Below are 18,225 nucleotides of genomic sequence, written 5' to 3'. Positions count from 1 at the left end.
AAGAGGTAACAAGGTTTGAGAATATCTTACTTTCTACCTCCGTGTGTGTGTGTGTGTGTATATATATAGATATCGTGGTATTCAATTGGATGACTGCTTTACATTAACCCTTCCAAATATTTTTACAGCTTCAACTTCTAATAATAGCTTAATATTTTCGAAAAAAGATTGAATACGATGAAATTAAGGTTCAACATTGAACTTTATGTGCATGGCACAAATCCATTATAGGAAATTCGAGATATTTTCCTAATCAATCAACATTTCCCCATTTGTAGTCTGAATTGTGTCCTTGTTACTCTGTAGGCTTAGCCCTTCACCGTGTTTTTTCATTTCTTGAGACCTCACAAACTCCTCAATTCTTGCTTTTAGCTCAACATTGGGAATCAACATATCCGCAGTAAGATGAGAACGGTTGAAGGGGTCAGTCTGCACAAACAACCAAACGGAAAAGCATAAACCAAGGAAGGGACCACTTTCTCTATCTGAACAAGAAAAAACGAGAAGGAACAAAGGATGATGATAGGTATACACTTACACTATCACTAAGAAGATGCCTCTGAATAACAGGACGATCAACCGTGGTCCTTGAAGAAGGCAAAATTACTGGATCCTTCATCAAAGTGTACTGCAATGCACAACATGTATGATGCGTCAGAATTAGCTTATCTTTCTATTCAAAGTTCCAACAAATTTTAGAGCTTCTGAAATAAAGAAAGCAATTTTTCCGAATAAAAACGAAAAGTAATTATGTATGTAGATGCTATCAAACTTTACACTTTGGCAAATCAATTATTCACTAAGTGATGCTCCGACCCGGCAAAAAAAGGAAAAACATGTTTAACAGACAGAAAGAAGTGGAAAACCCACTTGAATCGGATCAAGGAATTCCTCCGGTATTTCTCCTAGAGTAGCTTCAGCATCCATGGCCTCCGAAGCAGCAACTTTAGCTTTAGCACCAAGTTGAATAAATTCCTGTATAATTCTCCCGTCCTCACCAATTCTGTGAAGGACATCGGCTGCAGCACTAAACAACTGTAGCGAAACACCAGTCCGTTTAAATTAGCTTATGGGAATACACAAACAAAAAAATTTCTTGATAACAATATGCAATATATCAAAAGTCCCACAAACTTGCCTGATCATTGTATGATCGACCATCCCTTGAGATGACAGATGGGAAGATGGAATTCGTGTCACCCCTAGCCAGATGAACGTATATGTGCACAATCTGCGAATAAATACACTGAAGTCAAGTAGTTTGCTTTGAAAAATCAAGCTTAGTACCAATATATTTGTGTCACTGTCAATGTCCATTTTTTATGTCGAATCCATCAAATGACCATATTTGACATCAAATAACAGTTTAAAGAGCAATTTGCTTGCAAAATCAACAATGAAGAATTATTTTAATGTATTTATTGTTGAAGGACCAAAGAATAACAATTGCATCCTTAGAGAACCAAAATGATTGTTGAGTTGTGAAGAATGGGAACATATTGGGCCAAGCTTAAGCTGCTATGCATCTTAAGAGAACTCCTAACCACTGTCATATTAAGAACCAAATCTCCACAAAAGCCTAGCTGTGGAGTAGGGCAAGAGAATGATGTCATATCTCCAAGTCATTTAAGCGGGCTTTTAACATCACCAGCACAAAAGTCAAAACTGTATCATTGGTCGTCCAAAATTGAAGTTATTCAAATTTCTCAGAGTAATGAAGATGTAAATATAACACTTTTAGAATCAATCCTACTACAAGAATGTTAGACTAATTCTACAGATTACAGAGGATAGCATAGCATCCTTCCTGTCATAATTACTCACCACTAAAAAATCATTCAAATGTTTTTGAAATATAATTGATGCCAACCTGTTTTAGTAAATGCTTTGGACGAAATTCATATTTCTCAGGATCCTTCAGACTAAGTGATTTTCTTTGCGGACCAACCAATTGCAGCAGGAAGTAATTGAGCATGCTAGCCACTCTCTCAACCTTGAAAAGGTGGGAAAATAAGATTAAACTTGCCATTAGAAGATGAAAATATTAAAGGAACATCATAGTTAGGCCACAAACTATTTTATGAGATGATGAGATTCATAACCAGCCATGGTTTGAAAGAGAGAGAAAATACCATCTCAGGAAGTAGGAACGGAGCAGTAATCTGTTCTGAAGTAAATGCAAGCATGCTCACATCTTCGTTTGCCAACTTCATATCTATTCGAATGATCTATAAAAGAATCCAGCATTAAAATGGTTAGATAAACAAGGAATACAAAATTATATATTTAAACAAAATGTCAACAGACATTTTCTTGAGAATGGAATAACCGGGTCCTCTCCTGCCTCTCTTGAACTGGTCGTTGCTCCCACTCAACCGTATTAGACATCTCAGCCTCCAATTCTTTTAGCTCAAGAATTTTTTTCAAACTTTCATCCAGAAGATAAATACTATCATTGATCAGAAAGTTCAAGAAATTCAGATAGACACCCTTTTCCTCCTCCTTAGCAATCTGGAAGAAAAATAGTTCCAGAACAAACTAGATAAGTTGAGCATAGTGTAAGACATAAAAATATTTAAATATCTTTCATTAGTTACCTGTCTCCAAGCATTTCGATGACTAGGGACTTGCCACAGGTATTCGAGGAGTTCCGCAATATTGTGGCGGATATTAAACTTGTCATAGAACTGTAACGGACAAGTGACAACTATAATAATCAGCACGGTCTTGTATTAAACAACCCCAAAAGGATAATGATTAAATACTGAAACCCATGATATTTAACACATATATCGGATATCAAAATATAAATAATATAGGAAATATTAACAGGGGCATAATATTAATCATATAAAAAATTGGTGCAGTTTGAAATACAGCTCAGAAGTTCCTCTCACTGGCTAATCAATCACATGCATAGGATTTCAACGAAACATTATTATTATCCATCTTAAGTCATCATAAAGTTAAAACAAAAACACTAACATAGTCCCCATTTTGACAATCAAGCTTAAGTTTCAACACAATCAAGAGAGGTGAGATTTCCAAACAACTTGACTTTATTCTCTTTAACTTAATCTAGAAATTGAAAGCATTAGGGGAAAAATAGGTTGGCCATGCGACCAATAGTCTTAAAATGCAGACTAACCTGTGTGTGAGAACCAGTGAACTCAATGTCAACATAAAGTTTAAGAAGATTCCTCACAAGATACTCAAGAGAGAGTTGGTGGCCTTCAAATAGAGTGGCTGTTGCAGATGAGCCACTGTAGAAAGGGAATAGCACAGGAAGAACAAATGTACTCAATTATAGCTTAAAGAATAAACAAATGTTCACAATACAATGATGATGATAAGCAAATTTTCCAGTTTTACGCTAAAGAAAGACACCAGTTACCTCCTACGAGGCATCCAGCAGTTCAGAACTTCAACCATCTTTGCTCTCAGGTATGGGTTTTTAATAAATTCAGGGCTGGCCATGAACATAATTATAAAATTCATAAATTCATCCTGCAGAACAATAAAAATTCTCATTACATTGCATAACAAGATTTTGGGAGAAAGAATTAATCCAAGAAAAAAACACTTTTGAGGTGAAGTCTACCAGCACAACTCCATCTAAGGCCTTTGGAATCCGGGAAGCAAATATTAGAAGTTCCATGGCATCTTCCACAAAATGTTCAGGCATGGTAGCAAATTCCATAGGGCAAGTTGGTGGTAGAGGCATATTGAAACCACCCACCAAGCCAACCAACCAAACAATCATCAAGCGGTAGAAAGAAAGTGCATTTTGAATAAGTGTGTTATCCTACGAAAAAATGTGAAGCCAATAATTCAAAATCAGAATATTTAAATTTCAACTTGCAATTCAGAAAGAACACTTAAAAATAACAAGAACTTGTCTACCTCATGTTTGACAAATCAAGGATCAAATACCAGTGAACATTTAATTTAGTATAACCTAATCCTTAGAATGTAATCATCAAGTTAAACGTATCAAATGTTGGTCACTAAATGGGCACTTTCAAAAGCTTTGGTTGCATCTTTTTTACATCAATAGTGATAGGAAAACAACAATAACTGGATAAATTTTAGAATTCTAATGTGTCTATAAGATTCATGATCATTTTAAAACATGAATTTTATCTTCTGATTTACAATTTGTATACTATCTTAATGTTATATATTGTATTTACACCAATGTTGTGCCCTCTTGACAGCAAGTGACTGTTCAGCTTTAGGGTGCCGACCTAGTTAGGATCTCATATTTCATAGAGATGTTTTCAAATAGATAGCCTTCATATATAAAAGGAAAAATCACACCTATGTTGTGTCTTTTTTATAATCATCTATATCCCTGTGTATGTGTCATATTGTATCCATGTTGAAGTAGGTGTTTCTATGCTAGGGAATAAAAGGGCATAAGTTCCACCACTCCCCAAATTTCACAAAAAGAAAATTAAGAAACGCTTCTGTAAGAAAAAAGTAGAAAAAGAAGCTCATTTGTGACAAGCAACAGATAAACAACACCAAACAAATTTATAAGTTGCATAGGTCTAAGTACATCCAGTAGCAAAAGGTTTAGCAGAAGAGTACATCTGTAGAATACTACAAACTCTCCATTAAAGAGCATAAAAAACATATGTGCAGCTTGTTATAGATGTAACTAATTTGAAAACCCTTGAGTCCTTGACAGAGTTCAGTAAATACATATGCTAGAAGGTCATTCAAGCTGACTGTTTTACAAGACTACTGGAAAAGAGAAGTCATAGCCAATTACAGGAAAAAGGACAAGGCTGAAAAGGAGAAAATTGGTGTTTCGCATTTAGAAACAGATCCTCACTAGCACATGGAGAGAGAAGGATCTTAAAGAAACCTTTTAAAACGGTAGTCTAAGCAAACAGCACGGTGCACATTTAGTCTTATTTATACTATAGCACAGATCTATGCTCGTGGAGACAATACCAGATGTAGTAACCTTGCAAAAGATTACTTCTGTAGCAGATTAAGACCTGTATATACTATATATAATAATAGATTTACAACTACTAATTGCTACAGAAACAATAAAGCTAAGCAAGGTAATTAATTTTCTCAACCCCACACCCCCTCCCCCAAAAGACACAAAATACAAACACATAAGCAACTTATATTGTTTTCATATAGGGACATGTGCTAACATAGATAACAATAAAGAAACTTCAAAGCAGTAAGAAAAAGGACCAACCCTCAAAATCTGAGCTTCATAACAAAATTTTTCCTGTGAATACAACTCCATTTCTTTCTCAAGTCGATTTATATCCAATTCTGCCTGAGGAGTGGGTGCCCGCTCCTGCATGGCTTTAAGTGTGGATAGAGCATCTTCACACCTAGATATATCCTGTATATAATATGACTACAGCGTTTATACCTATGTAACTTTCGAAAAAATCATTCAAACCAAATGAACAGTAAGGTAGCAATAACAGTGAGCCCCCATAAAATAATACCAACACCTTCCAACTTTACTAGACATACATGTGATTACCTGAACTAAATGTTTGAAGTCAGAAAATGCTTTTAAAAGGCCCAAGTTGAGCACTCTTGCGGTCATAAAGAAGCATTCGCAAATAAATGAATATTTCGTCTTTTCAGCTGGTGCAGAATTTTCATTTGAGAGCTCACCAGCATTATTACTACCAGAACTACTGGCCTCTTGGGATTGTTGTAAGCGTTTCTGATCATCATTATATTGATTGGTTGACCCAGTCTTAGCTGGGTTTTTACTATTAAGCCATTCAGCAACTTCTTCTGATGATGCATGAAGAGCAGTCAACCCACTAAAATAAAATCATGACCAAAAGTTACCAATAGGTAGATACATTAAACTTCCGTGAGAGTTTTAATATCCACAACACAAGCCCTCACCTTATCTTCAAGCGATTTGAGTAATGTACATATTTTGCATCAATTTTATCCCTTTTTGTTAAATTTGCATCTAAAAATGGCTCACATAGACGAAGCATGACAGCACTGAGATTTACAAAGGTGCCTGAACTTGCACAAGTAATAGGGTCAACCTGTTTTTCATAAAATAAAATAATAAATAAAGGTCATATATTGTCAAAAGACTTGCAACAAAAGAACAAGTACAAGTTAAAAAATGTAAACTTTAGCATGAATATGATGACAAGGAATGCGACAAAAAATTAAACAAAATAAGAACTAACCAATTGAGCACAATTTATCTTGCCTATAAGAAAGAAAGTTACCTGTATATGAGCCCTGGATGCATTTATATTGATCACCTCCGCAAGATACTCAAGTACTCTTTCACGAGTATCTGTACTTTTAAGAAGGATGAGCATAACTTCAGCTAGCCCATCATATAAGTTGTTCATGACAGTTTTAATAGTCGAAAATGAAGATAACAAATCAGCTGGTCGCCTAGTTGATGCATCAGAAAAACACTGTTGCCTGGATTTCAAAGGGGAAAAAAATTGTTAAAAAGGGAGAGTGATTAAATAATAAAGAATTAAGTATCCCATTCAAATAAGTCTCGGAACTAGGGTTCATGAGGTAAACATACAGACTTTAATAGAGAAACAGTACGCAAGAAGTGGAACAAGAATATAGGATTGCATATAAACAACAGAGCATTTTCCCATTAAGTGAAACTGGCAGCATGAATCAAAGGGTGCCATGATGGTTAGACATAAATTATGTCAAAATATAAATTCTTGATCTACATTGTAATTCTCTCCTCTTGTCTCTGACAACAGTACTACCCACCACCTAATCTAACTCCTCTTACTTAGGCTTCGGCGTTTCTAACTCCTCTGCATTAGAAACCATGTATGACAAGACAACACTACCCTTTCTATCTATAATAATAAGTCCTATCTCAACATTTGCGAAAGGCATTCATCCTATTCACATATTGTCTATTAAGCTGACTCAGAATCCAACACTTTCATTTCTACTCAATTAAGATTATTCTTGTGTTGGCTTTTTAATGCCCAAATTTCAGTTCCGTACAGCATCATAACACTTATGGCAATGTGGTAAAGTTTTCTAAAAACTTGAGTGGTACTTTTTTATTACAAAAAACACCTGATGCACTCCTCCCCCTTTTATAAACCCACTAAAATCTCCTATGATTTAGATTTTCCATTTCAGTCTCCATCATCCTTCATAATGAAACCCAGATACTTAAATCATGTGACTTGGGCTAACATATACACAGTGGCCCCTGGTTGTTGTGTCTCTAACCAAACTTACATTTTATATATTCTATCTTATTTCTACTTATGCAAAATCCATGATCTTCCAGAGCTTCAGTCCACACCTTTAACTTCCCATTTATTTTCTTCACTGATTCTCTAACCAACATATATTGTCTACAGTCAAAAAGCATACATCTAGGCATTGGGTCTTGGATTTTATAATTAGAATATGATAAAGAGATCAAATTTACAATTGCTGTACCCTATGGCTATAGGAAAATCCACTAGCCTCCTATCAGCCAAGTATTGACCCCCTCAACATCATAAATGACCTTGATTGCTCATACAAACTCCTTTCTTGTCTAGGGCTTCCACAAAATCTCTCCTAGCATTCAATCAAATGCCTTTTTCAAATCAAAGAAGACCGTGTGTACATCTTTCTTTGTCTTTTCCTTTGATATCTCTTCATTAAACATTACACCAAGTATATCATTCTATGTTTGAACTCCAAGGCACAAAGCCAAATTGAATTTCAAGTCTCAAGTACTGTAGTTCAGAATGACAAAGGACGAGAGATTAGTTACAGTACCATATTGTAGTCCTTTATTCAAGGAAGGAGCTAAATACAGGATGATAAATGAAGGTAATCCATAATGGCAATTAAATGTAATTATCAATCAATGTATCAATTAAGTGAATTTTCCAGTGTTATTTTCATGTTTTCTTATTGCCGGAGTAGGGAAATTACCACTTATCAGCTAAACACACAGAAAAAAAATAAAGACCTTCTCAAGGTTTTTTAAAAGCAGAAGTCGTATCACATCTTAAAAATTAAGAAGCTTGAAGACTAAAGAAACTGCCGAAGTAATACTTCTCAAGGTCCAAAGCGAGGATATCCTTGTGTTTTCCTTCATTACTGTAGAACAATTATTCACCGAAAAGGACCAACATAACCATTGTTTCTATTCCATTAACCCAAAACATAGAATAGAGAAGCACATCCAATTTACACTCTAACCAAATTTGCTAAACTAATCAGGTATACTCTTAATCAAGTTTTCAAAAATGAAACCAAGCAATCACATGAATGTTACTCTCTTCGGCTGCTCTCACCAATGCATACAATGAGAAAAGCAAGAAGACTAATAAAACCAGTCAACATGAATTTCACAAAACCTAAAGTCACACTCTTAAGCTCACCCAACATCAGGCTGGCCCTTGAAAAACGCCTGATCAGGAAGAGCACTAATATGGAAAAACGGACCCAAAATGCTGGTCATTTCAATAGCACGGCCATTCACATAAACCCCTTTGGGAATCCACCACTCGTGATTCACAAGCGACTTGGCACCAAAGGGAAACCTAACCAAATACAACAAAGCCCTCAGAGAATCCTGAAAATTCCCCAGAGCAGACACATTCATAACGCTCCCTCTCAACTCTTCATACAACCCCTTCAGAATCAGGTCCAAGCTGTCAAAGTCCGGGTCCCTGAAAAGCTCCTCCAGAAACCCCGGCGGACTCTTGACCCCGCCACCGCCGCCCCCGAACACGCTTCCGCCGCCTACCTCCGCAAAAATCAGCGGCAGTAGAGGCGATTTGGCGTCGGTACCCGCCGAATTCCGGCTCGGAAAGAGCTCGGGATTGGCTAAATGAATCCGGCAGTAGTTGACACAGAGCTTCTTAGCCTGCCTCACCACCGCCTCCATCTCCGAGCGCAAGCTCTTGTCCTTCATGTTCGCAATTTTCTTCCCCTCCTCGTGCGCCCGGTGGTAGCATCCGATGAGGTACTGGAACGGTGTCTCACTGGCTTCACCGGTGGTGGAAGAAAAGTCTCCGGAGAGACGGTCAATCAAAACCCTCTCCATTGAATCCCGCGAGAGGCGAAGCTCCTTCCCTTCGCTGAGAATCTCCGCAGCTGTTAGTTCCAAATACACGATTCTTGAATCCGTTGCGCTTGTCTTCTCGATTTCTGTTATGGAGACGAGGAAGATTTTGCGGATGATAATGTCCTCCACTTCCTGTGGAGTGCGTTGGGGTTTTGTCGCAGCCATGAATTGAAGCTATCGGAGTAATCCAAACGAAACTGAAATTGAAAATGGTATTGAAATTGAAATTGGGGTTTCGATTTTCTTCTCTATTTTCTCGAGAAAGAGAGGGAAAGTGGGAGAGAAAAAGATCTTAATGTTGAGTGAGAGTGAAAGAGAAGGGTTGAGAAATGAACGTGGTTTGGCTTAGATTTTGAGAGAGGAACAAAGAAGGTTCCTTGTATATATATGCAAGGAAACGATGTAGTTTCATGATATGTTTTCCTCAAACCAACCTTTTGAAAGGGTTTTGATTAATTTGGAACAAATTTAAAATTATGGTATAACTTTAGTTAATATCTTAATCCAGAGCATTCATTCTATGGTCAGATAGATACTCATAATTAAATTAATTAACTATTTAAAGTATTAGGTAAAACAACATATGAAATAACTATTTGGAAATAGGTTAGAGATATATAAATTGAGAGACAAATTTAGTTTAATATTCATGTACAAGCAATATAACTTCTCTTTGTACATATATAAGTTTATTATAATCTATTATAATTTATTATAATATAAGAAAAGAAGATAAAAAAATTTATTTCATTATTCATATCCTTTTATTGACTCGTATGCAAAATTATAATATTTTAGTCATTTATACATGCAAACTATTTTTTCTTTCCTCTCATCAATGTTGTGAATTACCCAGTAGTCTAGATCAACAAATCTATTATCAACTACCAAATCCAAAGAATAATTAAGGGTTTCTTTTTTCTTTCCTTTATTCACGAAAATGTTTCGAATTAATCAATCTTATCTAAAAGTGTCAATTAAAAAACCCGTTTTCTTTTTTTTTTCTTGGATTTATTTATATTTTTGTATACATTATTTTTTTCCCTGGATTTATTTATATTTTTGTGGATAAGCATTATTTTTTCACAGGATTTCGAATTTTGGTTTTTAATTTCCATTTATGAACATTTTAAATTCCATTGTCTAATGTTTTATGTGCACCTGAACAAGGCCAAATAGTATTTTGATTTGATATTAGGTTTGTTATATTTGTGATATACTTTTTTTATTTGTTGTGTTTGTTTTTTTACTAACTTAGTTTTCGATTTGTTTAGTAGACGATCAAGAAATTTGATTTCATAAACAATATTGATGGTAGGCTATGAACACTAAAGTTTGATGTTAGGATAATTGATTTATATGGATTGTTCAAAATCGTGATTTTACTAAACATATTTAAATGATCTGATGGACCATAAGATATATCACTATAATGCTGTATATAATATGTATTATTCACAATCACTACCATAATGCATGTATGTATTTTATATGTAGAGAGATATGATACCTGCTTTTGTTAAGAAAGAAGACATAGGGTTGTTGAAAGATAAATTAGTTGAAGATCAAACTCATGTTATGTATAATTTCAAAATCCTAAAGAACCAACGACAACATAGATATGTGAACACTCTTATAAATTACAAATATTCTATTAGAGAGTGTAATTTCAAAAAGTATAAAGGAAATTGTGGATGAAAGTTACTCTACTATTGATGTCTTGATTGGTAGGCCTATATTATACACTATAAAAAAAATTATAATTTCCCATTATAAAAATTCATGGAAAAACTCAAAATTCATGAGTAAGAGTGTTTTTTTCACCAACCAAAATTCACAGGTAATATAATTGTAAAAAACATTTCCCATGATTTTTATTTTTAGTGGTTAATTTTCGACAGAATTTTTTTGCTGTAAAAGACAGCGTCATTTTAGTGGTTAATTTCTCATGGATTTTTCAGTGAAAAATATCATAATTTCACCTTCTTAAATTTCTTATGGATTTTGAAAATATTCATTTCCTAACAAAAAAATATGTGAAAGACATATACACTTACAAAAGAAATAATGAAGTATTAATTTTTTTATATGGTATAACAAAATTGTGCATTAAAAATATTAAATAACCAATTTATTGCAAAATAATTTTTTTGTATTATTCAAATTATCTTATAGTTATCCTCAAACGAAGATGGATAGGGTTAACATTTATATCAAAGTTGTTGTAGATATGTGTTTTCATTACCTAAGTATTTTGTAAAATAAAATCAAGTGACACTATTACAACAAGATCGTTCTTAAAGCTTAATCTTGACACTAACATTCATGCTCGAACAGATATGGTATAAGGCAAAATTCATATAGTAAACTTCTTCCCACATTACACTTAGTAATTTGGACACTTGTCAGAGTATCGTAAACAGGTAAAAGTCATAAGTCTACCCAATTAGTGGTAGAAAAGTAACAAAGTAACCAAAATTAATAATATATTGATAATTTTATCAAGAAAAGTGCACTATCATTGTGGTGCTAAATAATTTTATTTGGCTAACAAGGGAAAAACTTCTCAAGACTTTTGGCATATGAAAAGTTCATGATTTATTAGATAATGGAGGACTTAAGAAGCATAGAACATGAGAAAATCTTAGGAATTTGTCATACCTAAAATGATTTTTTCATGAGAATAAATGACTGTAAATATAAGAACAATGAAGATTACAAAGAATGAAGCAATCTTGTGCACAGAGATAATATGGCATGTAGTTTGTTTTTTATTAATGAATGACTGGCCATTTATTCAGGGTAGGGTGATCGTAGAGCTTTCATATGGAAACATCATGGTGCAAGCACTCTAAAAGAAAATTTGATCATGTAGGTGTTTTCAAGTGAAATAAGTATGACAAATACAATGACACATTGTGCATTTCTTTCATTGATAATTAGGGTTTTATACCTAGATAGATTTGAGCCTTAATGATGATTCTTGTGTGAGATTGTACTCTAGAACTTGTAGAGACTCTTGTTGATGCCAATTGCTTGAGCACACCTTGAAAATGATATAGGCCATCTTTGTTGTAGTGAGTGTGTGTTAATGTCAAATTCTATGAAAGCTTTAGGTGTTTAATGTCTTGTTTAATTGTTGTACTAGGGTTTGATGAGTCTCAAAGTGCTAGAATTTTTCAAGCTTAAAATCACTCTTTTAGGACTAAATTTGTATGAGTTTTAGTATTTTAGGACATTTTTAATGTATATTGGATATTTAGGCCTTGAGTAGTATTTTCTTTTAATTGGTGGTTTTTTTATATTAGAATAGTGATAATATAACATAAAGTGGTGTTGTCTTAGGTTTTAATAGTTTTGTTTCTCTAGTTTAGTGTGGGTGCATATGAAGTTGTTAAACTTTGTATGAGTTATCCTTAGGATATTGACTTTCATTTTGGAGATTGAAAACCATACATAAGTTGTTGGAAACCTTTCAAGATAATAAAATGAAACTCAGGTGGAAGTTCTAAGTATTGGAGACCTCAAGTAACATGTAATGAGAGGTGTTGAAGGTCTGAGACACATTCAAATCAAGCAAAGTGAGTTGTAATTGAAGGTCAAAGCTGCACTTGAAGAAGACGAAAACTGGGACTTGACTTGCATCTATTTTGGATTCATGAGCTGCTAAAATTGATGCTAAGTGTTTTTCATTAATCCATCCTAATGGAAAAACAGAGAGAAAAGGGTGCAAGAAGAACTAGAGAGAGAGAATTCAGAAAATGTTAAAATTGTATTATGTATGTAAGAGAGGTAATGTAAATATATACAGAGTGAGAGTATGCCAACTATCGTACCGTATAGAAAACCTATACTGTATGACAGCTTTAATTACATATTCTAACACACCTCCTTAATTCAAGCTGTCTAAGGATAGTACTCCAATCTCTTTCCTAAGTAACTCAAATCTGTCAAACTTAAGTGATTTAGTGAAGAGATCAACCAATTGGAAATCTGTTTTGCAGTAAACCACTTCAACTTTTCCTTTGTTTACCATGTCTCTTAAAAAATGGAATTTTATTTCTATATGTTTGCTTCTTCCATGGCTCACTGGATTCTTTGCTAAATTTATTGCCGATGTGTTATCCATCTTCAACACCACTGAACCCTCTTCATGTATCTTTAACTCCTTCAGCACTTCACTTAGCCAGATGCCTTGGCACGCAGCATTGCAACCATATATGTATTCTGCCTCACAACTTGATAAAGCAACTACAGATTGCTTTTTAGAGCACCATGAGACAGGTGCTTTGTTCAGGAAGAAGATGTTCCCTAAAGTACTCTTTCTTTCAACTTGATCACCTTCATAGTCTGAATCACTGAATCCAGCAAGCTTCAATTCATTATTCTTCATCCCGTATGGAAACAAAATTCCACAACTTGCAGTTCCTTTAACATATCTCAGCACGTGTTTGGCAACAGTCGTATGACTCTTCTTCGGATTGCCCATAAACCGACTTATCAGACCAACGCTAAACGCAAGATCTGGCCTGCTGTTGCAAAGAAAACGCAGAGATCCCACTATCTGTTTGTACACAGTTTCATTCATACCTTCTTCAGATTCATCTACTTTTAGCTTCTCATTTATCTCCAGTGGGCTTTTGGTCTCGTTGCAGTCGATCATCTTATATCTCTCTAGTAGTTCTTTTGCATATTTCTGTTGGTGCATCAGCAGTCCAGTAGCTGTATGAGTGAACTCCATTCCCAAGAAGTAGCCAAGTTTCCCGAGATCCATCATCTCGAATTCAACCTTCATCATTTTCTTGAACTCAGCAATCTCCTTTTGGCTTGAACCGGTAATTAGTAGGTCGTCAACATACAAGCAGATGATCATTTTTGCGCCATCAGAATTCTCCGTCACGTAGAGGCCATGCTCCACAGTGCACCGCTCAAACCCGTGACTGCTGAAGAAGGTATCAATCTTCTTGTTCCACGCTCTTAGAGCTTGACGTAAGCCATAGAGAGCCTTCTAGAGCTTGTACATCTGCTACTTCCTGTCCTTGACGTTGAATCCAAGAGGTTGTTGAACGTAAACCTCCTCCTCCAAGGGTCCATGCAGGAAAGCCGATTTAACGTCAAGTTGGAATAGTGACCAATGTTTTGCACAAGCAATAGCTATAACTAATTGGATTGTTTTTAACCTTGCACCTGGAGCAAAAACCTCTGAGAAATCGACCCCTTGACGTTGTAGGAAGCCTCTCGCCACGATTCTGGCTTTGTGCTTTGCCACAGTGCCATCAGGATTGAGTTTGCGTTTAAAAACCCACTTTACTCCAATGCAGTGTTTATCAGGTGGCAGGTCGACCAACTTCTATGTCTCGTTCTTTTCTACAGATTTCATTTCTTCAATCATCGTTGTCTTCCAAACAGGTTGCTTTAAGGCGTCTTCTAAAGTTATTGATTCTGATCCAGCTAACAAGGCCATATGAACTAAGTTTCCTTCATCACTCACCCCTGTATCAGAGTAAACTTCATAGTCTGAGAACCGGGATGGTCTCACAGGTTGTCTCCTTGGTCTCTGTGTTGTGTTTTCCAGATCTGCTTCACTGTTGGTGACGTTGGCAGGATGTGTTTCAGCAAGTGTAGACTCATCTGCTACCCCATGCATCATCGATATCTTGTTCATCTATGTCTTTCTTTGTTTCCAGTCCCAATTTTTATCTTCTAGAAACACCACATCTCTACTTAGCACCATCTTGTCTTTCATAGGATCATATAGCTTATACGCACCGGTTGGATGATATCCTACGAATACCATTGCCTCTCCTTTATCTTCCAGCTTCGCCCTTCTTTGATCTGCAACATGAACAAAAACCAAAGATCCAAATACTTTGAAGTGTTTAACTGAGGGTTTCTTACCTGTCCAAGCTTCTATGGGCACTTTGTCTGCAAGACGTTTAGTGGGACACCTATTCAGAATGTGAACAGTTGTTGACACAGCTTCGCCCCAGAGAATTCGTGGCACACTCTTCTCTCTCAGAAGACATCTGGTCATGTTCAAGATTGTCCGGTTTCTCCTCTCAGCCAGGCCATTATGCTGCGGAGTATAGGGAGCTATTACCTCATGATTGATTCCATTTTCTTGGCAGAATTGCTCAAACTCGTGAGATGTGTACTCGCCTCCATCGTCAGTTCTTAACACCTTGATTGCTTTTCCACTTTCTTTTTCAACTCTGACTTTCCACTTCTTGAATATTCCAAACGCTTCACTCTTTAGCTTTATTAGAAACACCCAAGACATTCTACTGAATTCATCTATGAAAGTAATGAAATACCTATTTCCAGCCAAGGTTGATGACACCTCCAAAGGACCGCAAATGTCAGAGTGTACTACCTCGAGACACTTTTTAGATCTCATTTCTATCTTTGACTAAAATGATCTTCTTGTTTGCTTTCCAGTGACATAGGATTCACACACGCTTTCTGGTAATCTGATGTCTGATATTCCATCTACCAAGCCTTTCTCACTTACCTTTTTCAAATCTTTGAAATTCAAATGGCCAAGCCTTAGGTGCCTGATAATGCTAATTCTTGCCATTATCTAAGCATCATTTTAGTAGCAAAATCAACTCTTCTTTAGCTTATTACTTGCTTAAATCCTCTATTTTATTTAGTTTTAGTATTTATCTATATTTTGAGCTACATTACGTAAATAATACTCTAATCCCTTGTTTTCTTTTATCTATTTCAATGTTAGGAAGATCCTCCATTACATTGAAGAGCCTCGGTGATCCAGGAAGTCATTGATTTAACAGTCATTTTAGCTTAAGCGAGAATAATTTAGCTTAAGCGAGAATGACTATCTTCTCCAAGAAGAATTCTCGCTTAAGCGAGAATTCGGGCAGTATATATACTCATGAGGCAGAAAGAAAAAAGGGTCTTTGGTTCTTTGGAGGTGCGATTTCACGTTTGGAGCTCATGGAGGGCACGAGGAGCTTGTGGGAACATCTCCTCCTCTTCCTTTGGGTCTCCTTCTTCTTCCATCTTCCATGTTTGTAAGCTTTAGGGTTCTTCATGGAAATGGAGAACCAGATTCATCTTGTTAGGGTTAGATGTAGCCTATGAACTCTTGTGTAATGAATGATTATTTCGTATTTATAAATGCCTTTTCTATCTATTACTAGTATTCTTGTTTCTGATCTTAAAGCTTGCATGTAATGGGGACGTTCATGACTTGATTTTGGGGTTTCATTGAGCCAGGGATGGGATATGAAATCTTGAACTGAAACAAGAGTCCTTGTGGGTCATTGAGCCAGGAATGGGATATGATTCACATGTTGTCTTAGATCCTAGTTCTTAATGCAGGTTTGCTTGTTAGATTGTCCAAGGGATTGGAGTTTGATAAGGAAAACCTAGGCTCTTCCACCTAAGGGATTAGGGCTAGAGTGTTTTAGTGGATTGACTTTAGTAAATTGATAGAGAGGAGATGAAATTGGTTATACACAAGAGTGCATTGGTGAAAACTAACCTTAACAATGTCATTTCATACCATTTCTAGTCTTTTCCATTTCCAAGTGCCTTCAATACCAAAGTCCAACGTTGTAATTACTTGTGAATTTATCTTTTTGCACATATTCTTAAATGATGAGTTGTTCTTGAGTCTATATGAGTTGTTAATCGCATAATTTTCTAGTATTACGAGTCTCTTGGGAAAACGATACCTGGTCTTACCACGGTTTATTACTTGAACGATTTGGTGCACTTGCCAAAGAGATTAACAGTGCCATTTCTAGGTTTCATCGTCTTTCACAGTGGATAAGCAGCGCCAACTACCTATTGTATCTATACTGACCTGGAAGGTTCGGTTTTTGCTGATCTTGCTCTTCAAGACAAGTTTCTTTTTACTGTCAAACACCTCCACGCTATTCTGATTTCCCATGACCACAGTGAATCATTTCTATACTAGTTGATCGAGACTCAATAAGTTGCATCTCATTGCTGGTACGAATAGCACGTTTTCTATCATCGCATGTGATCCATCTTTCTTCCTGATAACAACATTTCCAACTCCTTCTACTCTTAGTGTGCTGTCGTCTGCGAATTTAATCCTGCTTCTCTTTGACTCATCCAAACTAACTAGTCATTCCCTATTGTATGTCATATGATTTGAGCAGCCTGAGTCCAGATACAAAGATTTACTTACGGATGTAGATCCTTCAGATGAGGTGGTCACCATTAGAGTTAACGTTTCTGAATCTGAGTCTTCCTCTTTTGCTAGATAGGCCTCCTTTTTCTCAATTTTCTTGCTCTGCTTACCTTTGTTTGAATAGCATTCATACGCAAAGTGCCCCATCTTGTGACAGTTGAAGCACTCTATATTCCTTCTGTCCTTTTTCTTCATATTTTTGTCGAATCCACCTTTGCTTTATGTCGACTCATCCTTTTCTTCTTGATCATCCGTGCAGTTGTCATTCTTTCATTTTCCTCTTGTAGCGGATTTACCTTTCCATTTCTTAAACTTCTTCTTTCCTTCACCCTTAACATGCTGAGCCTTCAATGCTAGCTCATCATTTTTGACTGAATTCCTTTCCCGTCTCCTCATTTCATATGCTTCCAGAGAACTTTGTAGTTCTTCAATCTTGAGTTTTTCAAGGTCTCTTGATTCTTCGATTGCTACCACGATGTGATCAAACGTTGGAGGCATCGATCTCATAATTTTTTCAATTATCATTAGATCGGTAATGGCTTCACCATAGCCTTTCATCTGGTTAGTAAGAGTCAAGATACGGTTAAAGAACTCACTCACCTTATCACCTTCTTCCATCAGTAGGTGTTCATACTGCCTTCGCAAAGTTTGGAGTTTGACTTTCTTAACTTTTTCTCCCCCAGAGTGGTAGCGCACCAAGATGTTCCAGGCTTCCCTCGCGATAGTCGCATTTTGAATCTTCTCAAAATGTGCATCATCTACACATTGATGGATGATCAGCAATGTCTTGTCATCTTGTTTTCTGAACTCCTCCTTTTGATCTTCTTTCACAGTCTCTGATCCTTCTACAACACCACTCACGCCTTGTACACGAAACACGATTCGCATTTGAGTGCTCCACCTGCTCCAGTTCTTGTCTGTAAGAACTGGAAAGTTTATCGTAGAAAGA

The 18,225-nt window shown here is 36.0% G+C and overlaps 1 protein-coding gene across 2 annotated transcripts; it reads right to left on the bottom strand.

The window, feature by feature from the left end:
* Window positions 1-75: 75 nt before the first annotated feature.
* LOC108345661 (probable ubiquitin conjugation factor E4) lies at window positions 76-9,459 on the bottom strand. Of its 2 annotated transcripts, XM_017584318.2 has the most exons (16): window positions 8,403-9,459; window positions 6,249-6,453; window positions 5,905-6,056; window positions 5,525-5,816; window positions 5,225-5,377; window positions 3,602-3,805; window positions 3,395-3,507; window positions 3,149-3,263; window positions 2,598-2,687; window positions 2,308-2,511; window positions 2,133-2,228; window positions 1,871-1,993; window positions 1,139-1,231; window positions 871-1,035; window positions 539-628; window positions 76-429 (listed from the first exon to the last, which is right to left on the bottom strand). In XM_017584318.2, the coding sequence occupies exons 1-16, from the start codon at window positions 9,254-9,256 to the stop codon at window positions 250-252; spliced, it is 3,129 nt and encodes a 1,042-aa protein (XP_017439807.1). In that variant the 5' UTR covers window positions 9,257-9,459; the 3' UTR covers window positions 76-249. The 2 variants fall into 2 exon arrangements, with proteins under 2 accessions (XP_017439807.1, XP_052722945.1); XM_052866985.1 differs by lacking the exons at window positions 5,525-5,816; window positions 5,905-6,056 and having other exon boundaries at window positions 8,403-9,458.
* Between the last annotated feature and the right edge of the window lie 8,766 nt (window positions 9,460-18,225).

This window comes from Vigna angularis, chromosome 8 (genome assembly GCF_016808095.1).
Source record: "Vigna angularis cultivar LongXiaoDou No.4 chromosome 8, ASM1680809v1, whole genome shotgun sequence".
In the NCBI taxonomy this organism is placed as follows: Eukaryota; Viridiplantae; Streptophyta; class Magnoliopsida; order Fabales; family Fabaceae; genus Vigna; species Vigna angularis.
Note: the sequence above shows the minus strand (reverse complement) of the source record. Positions and strands in the feature narration are given on the sequence as shown.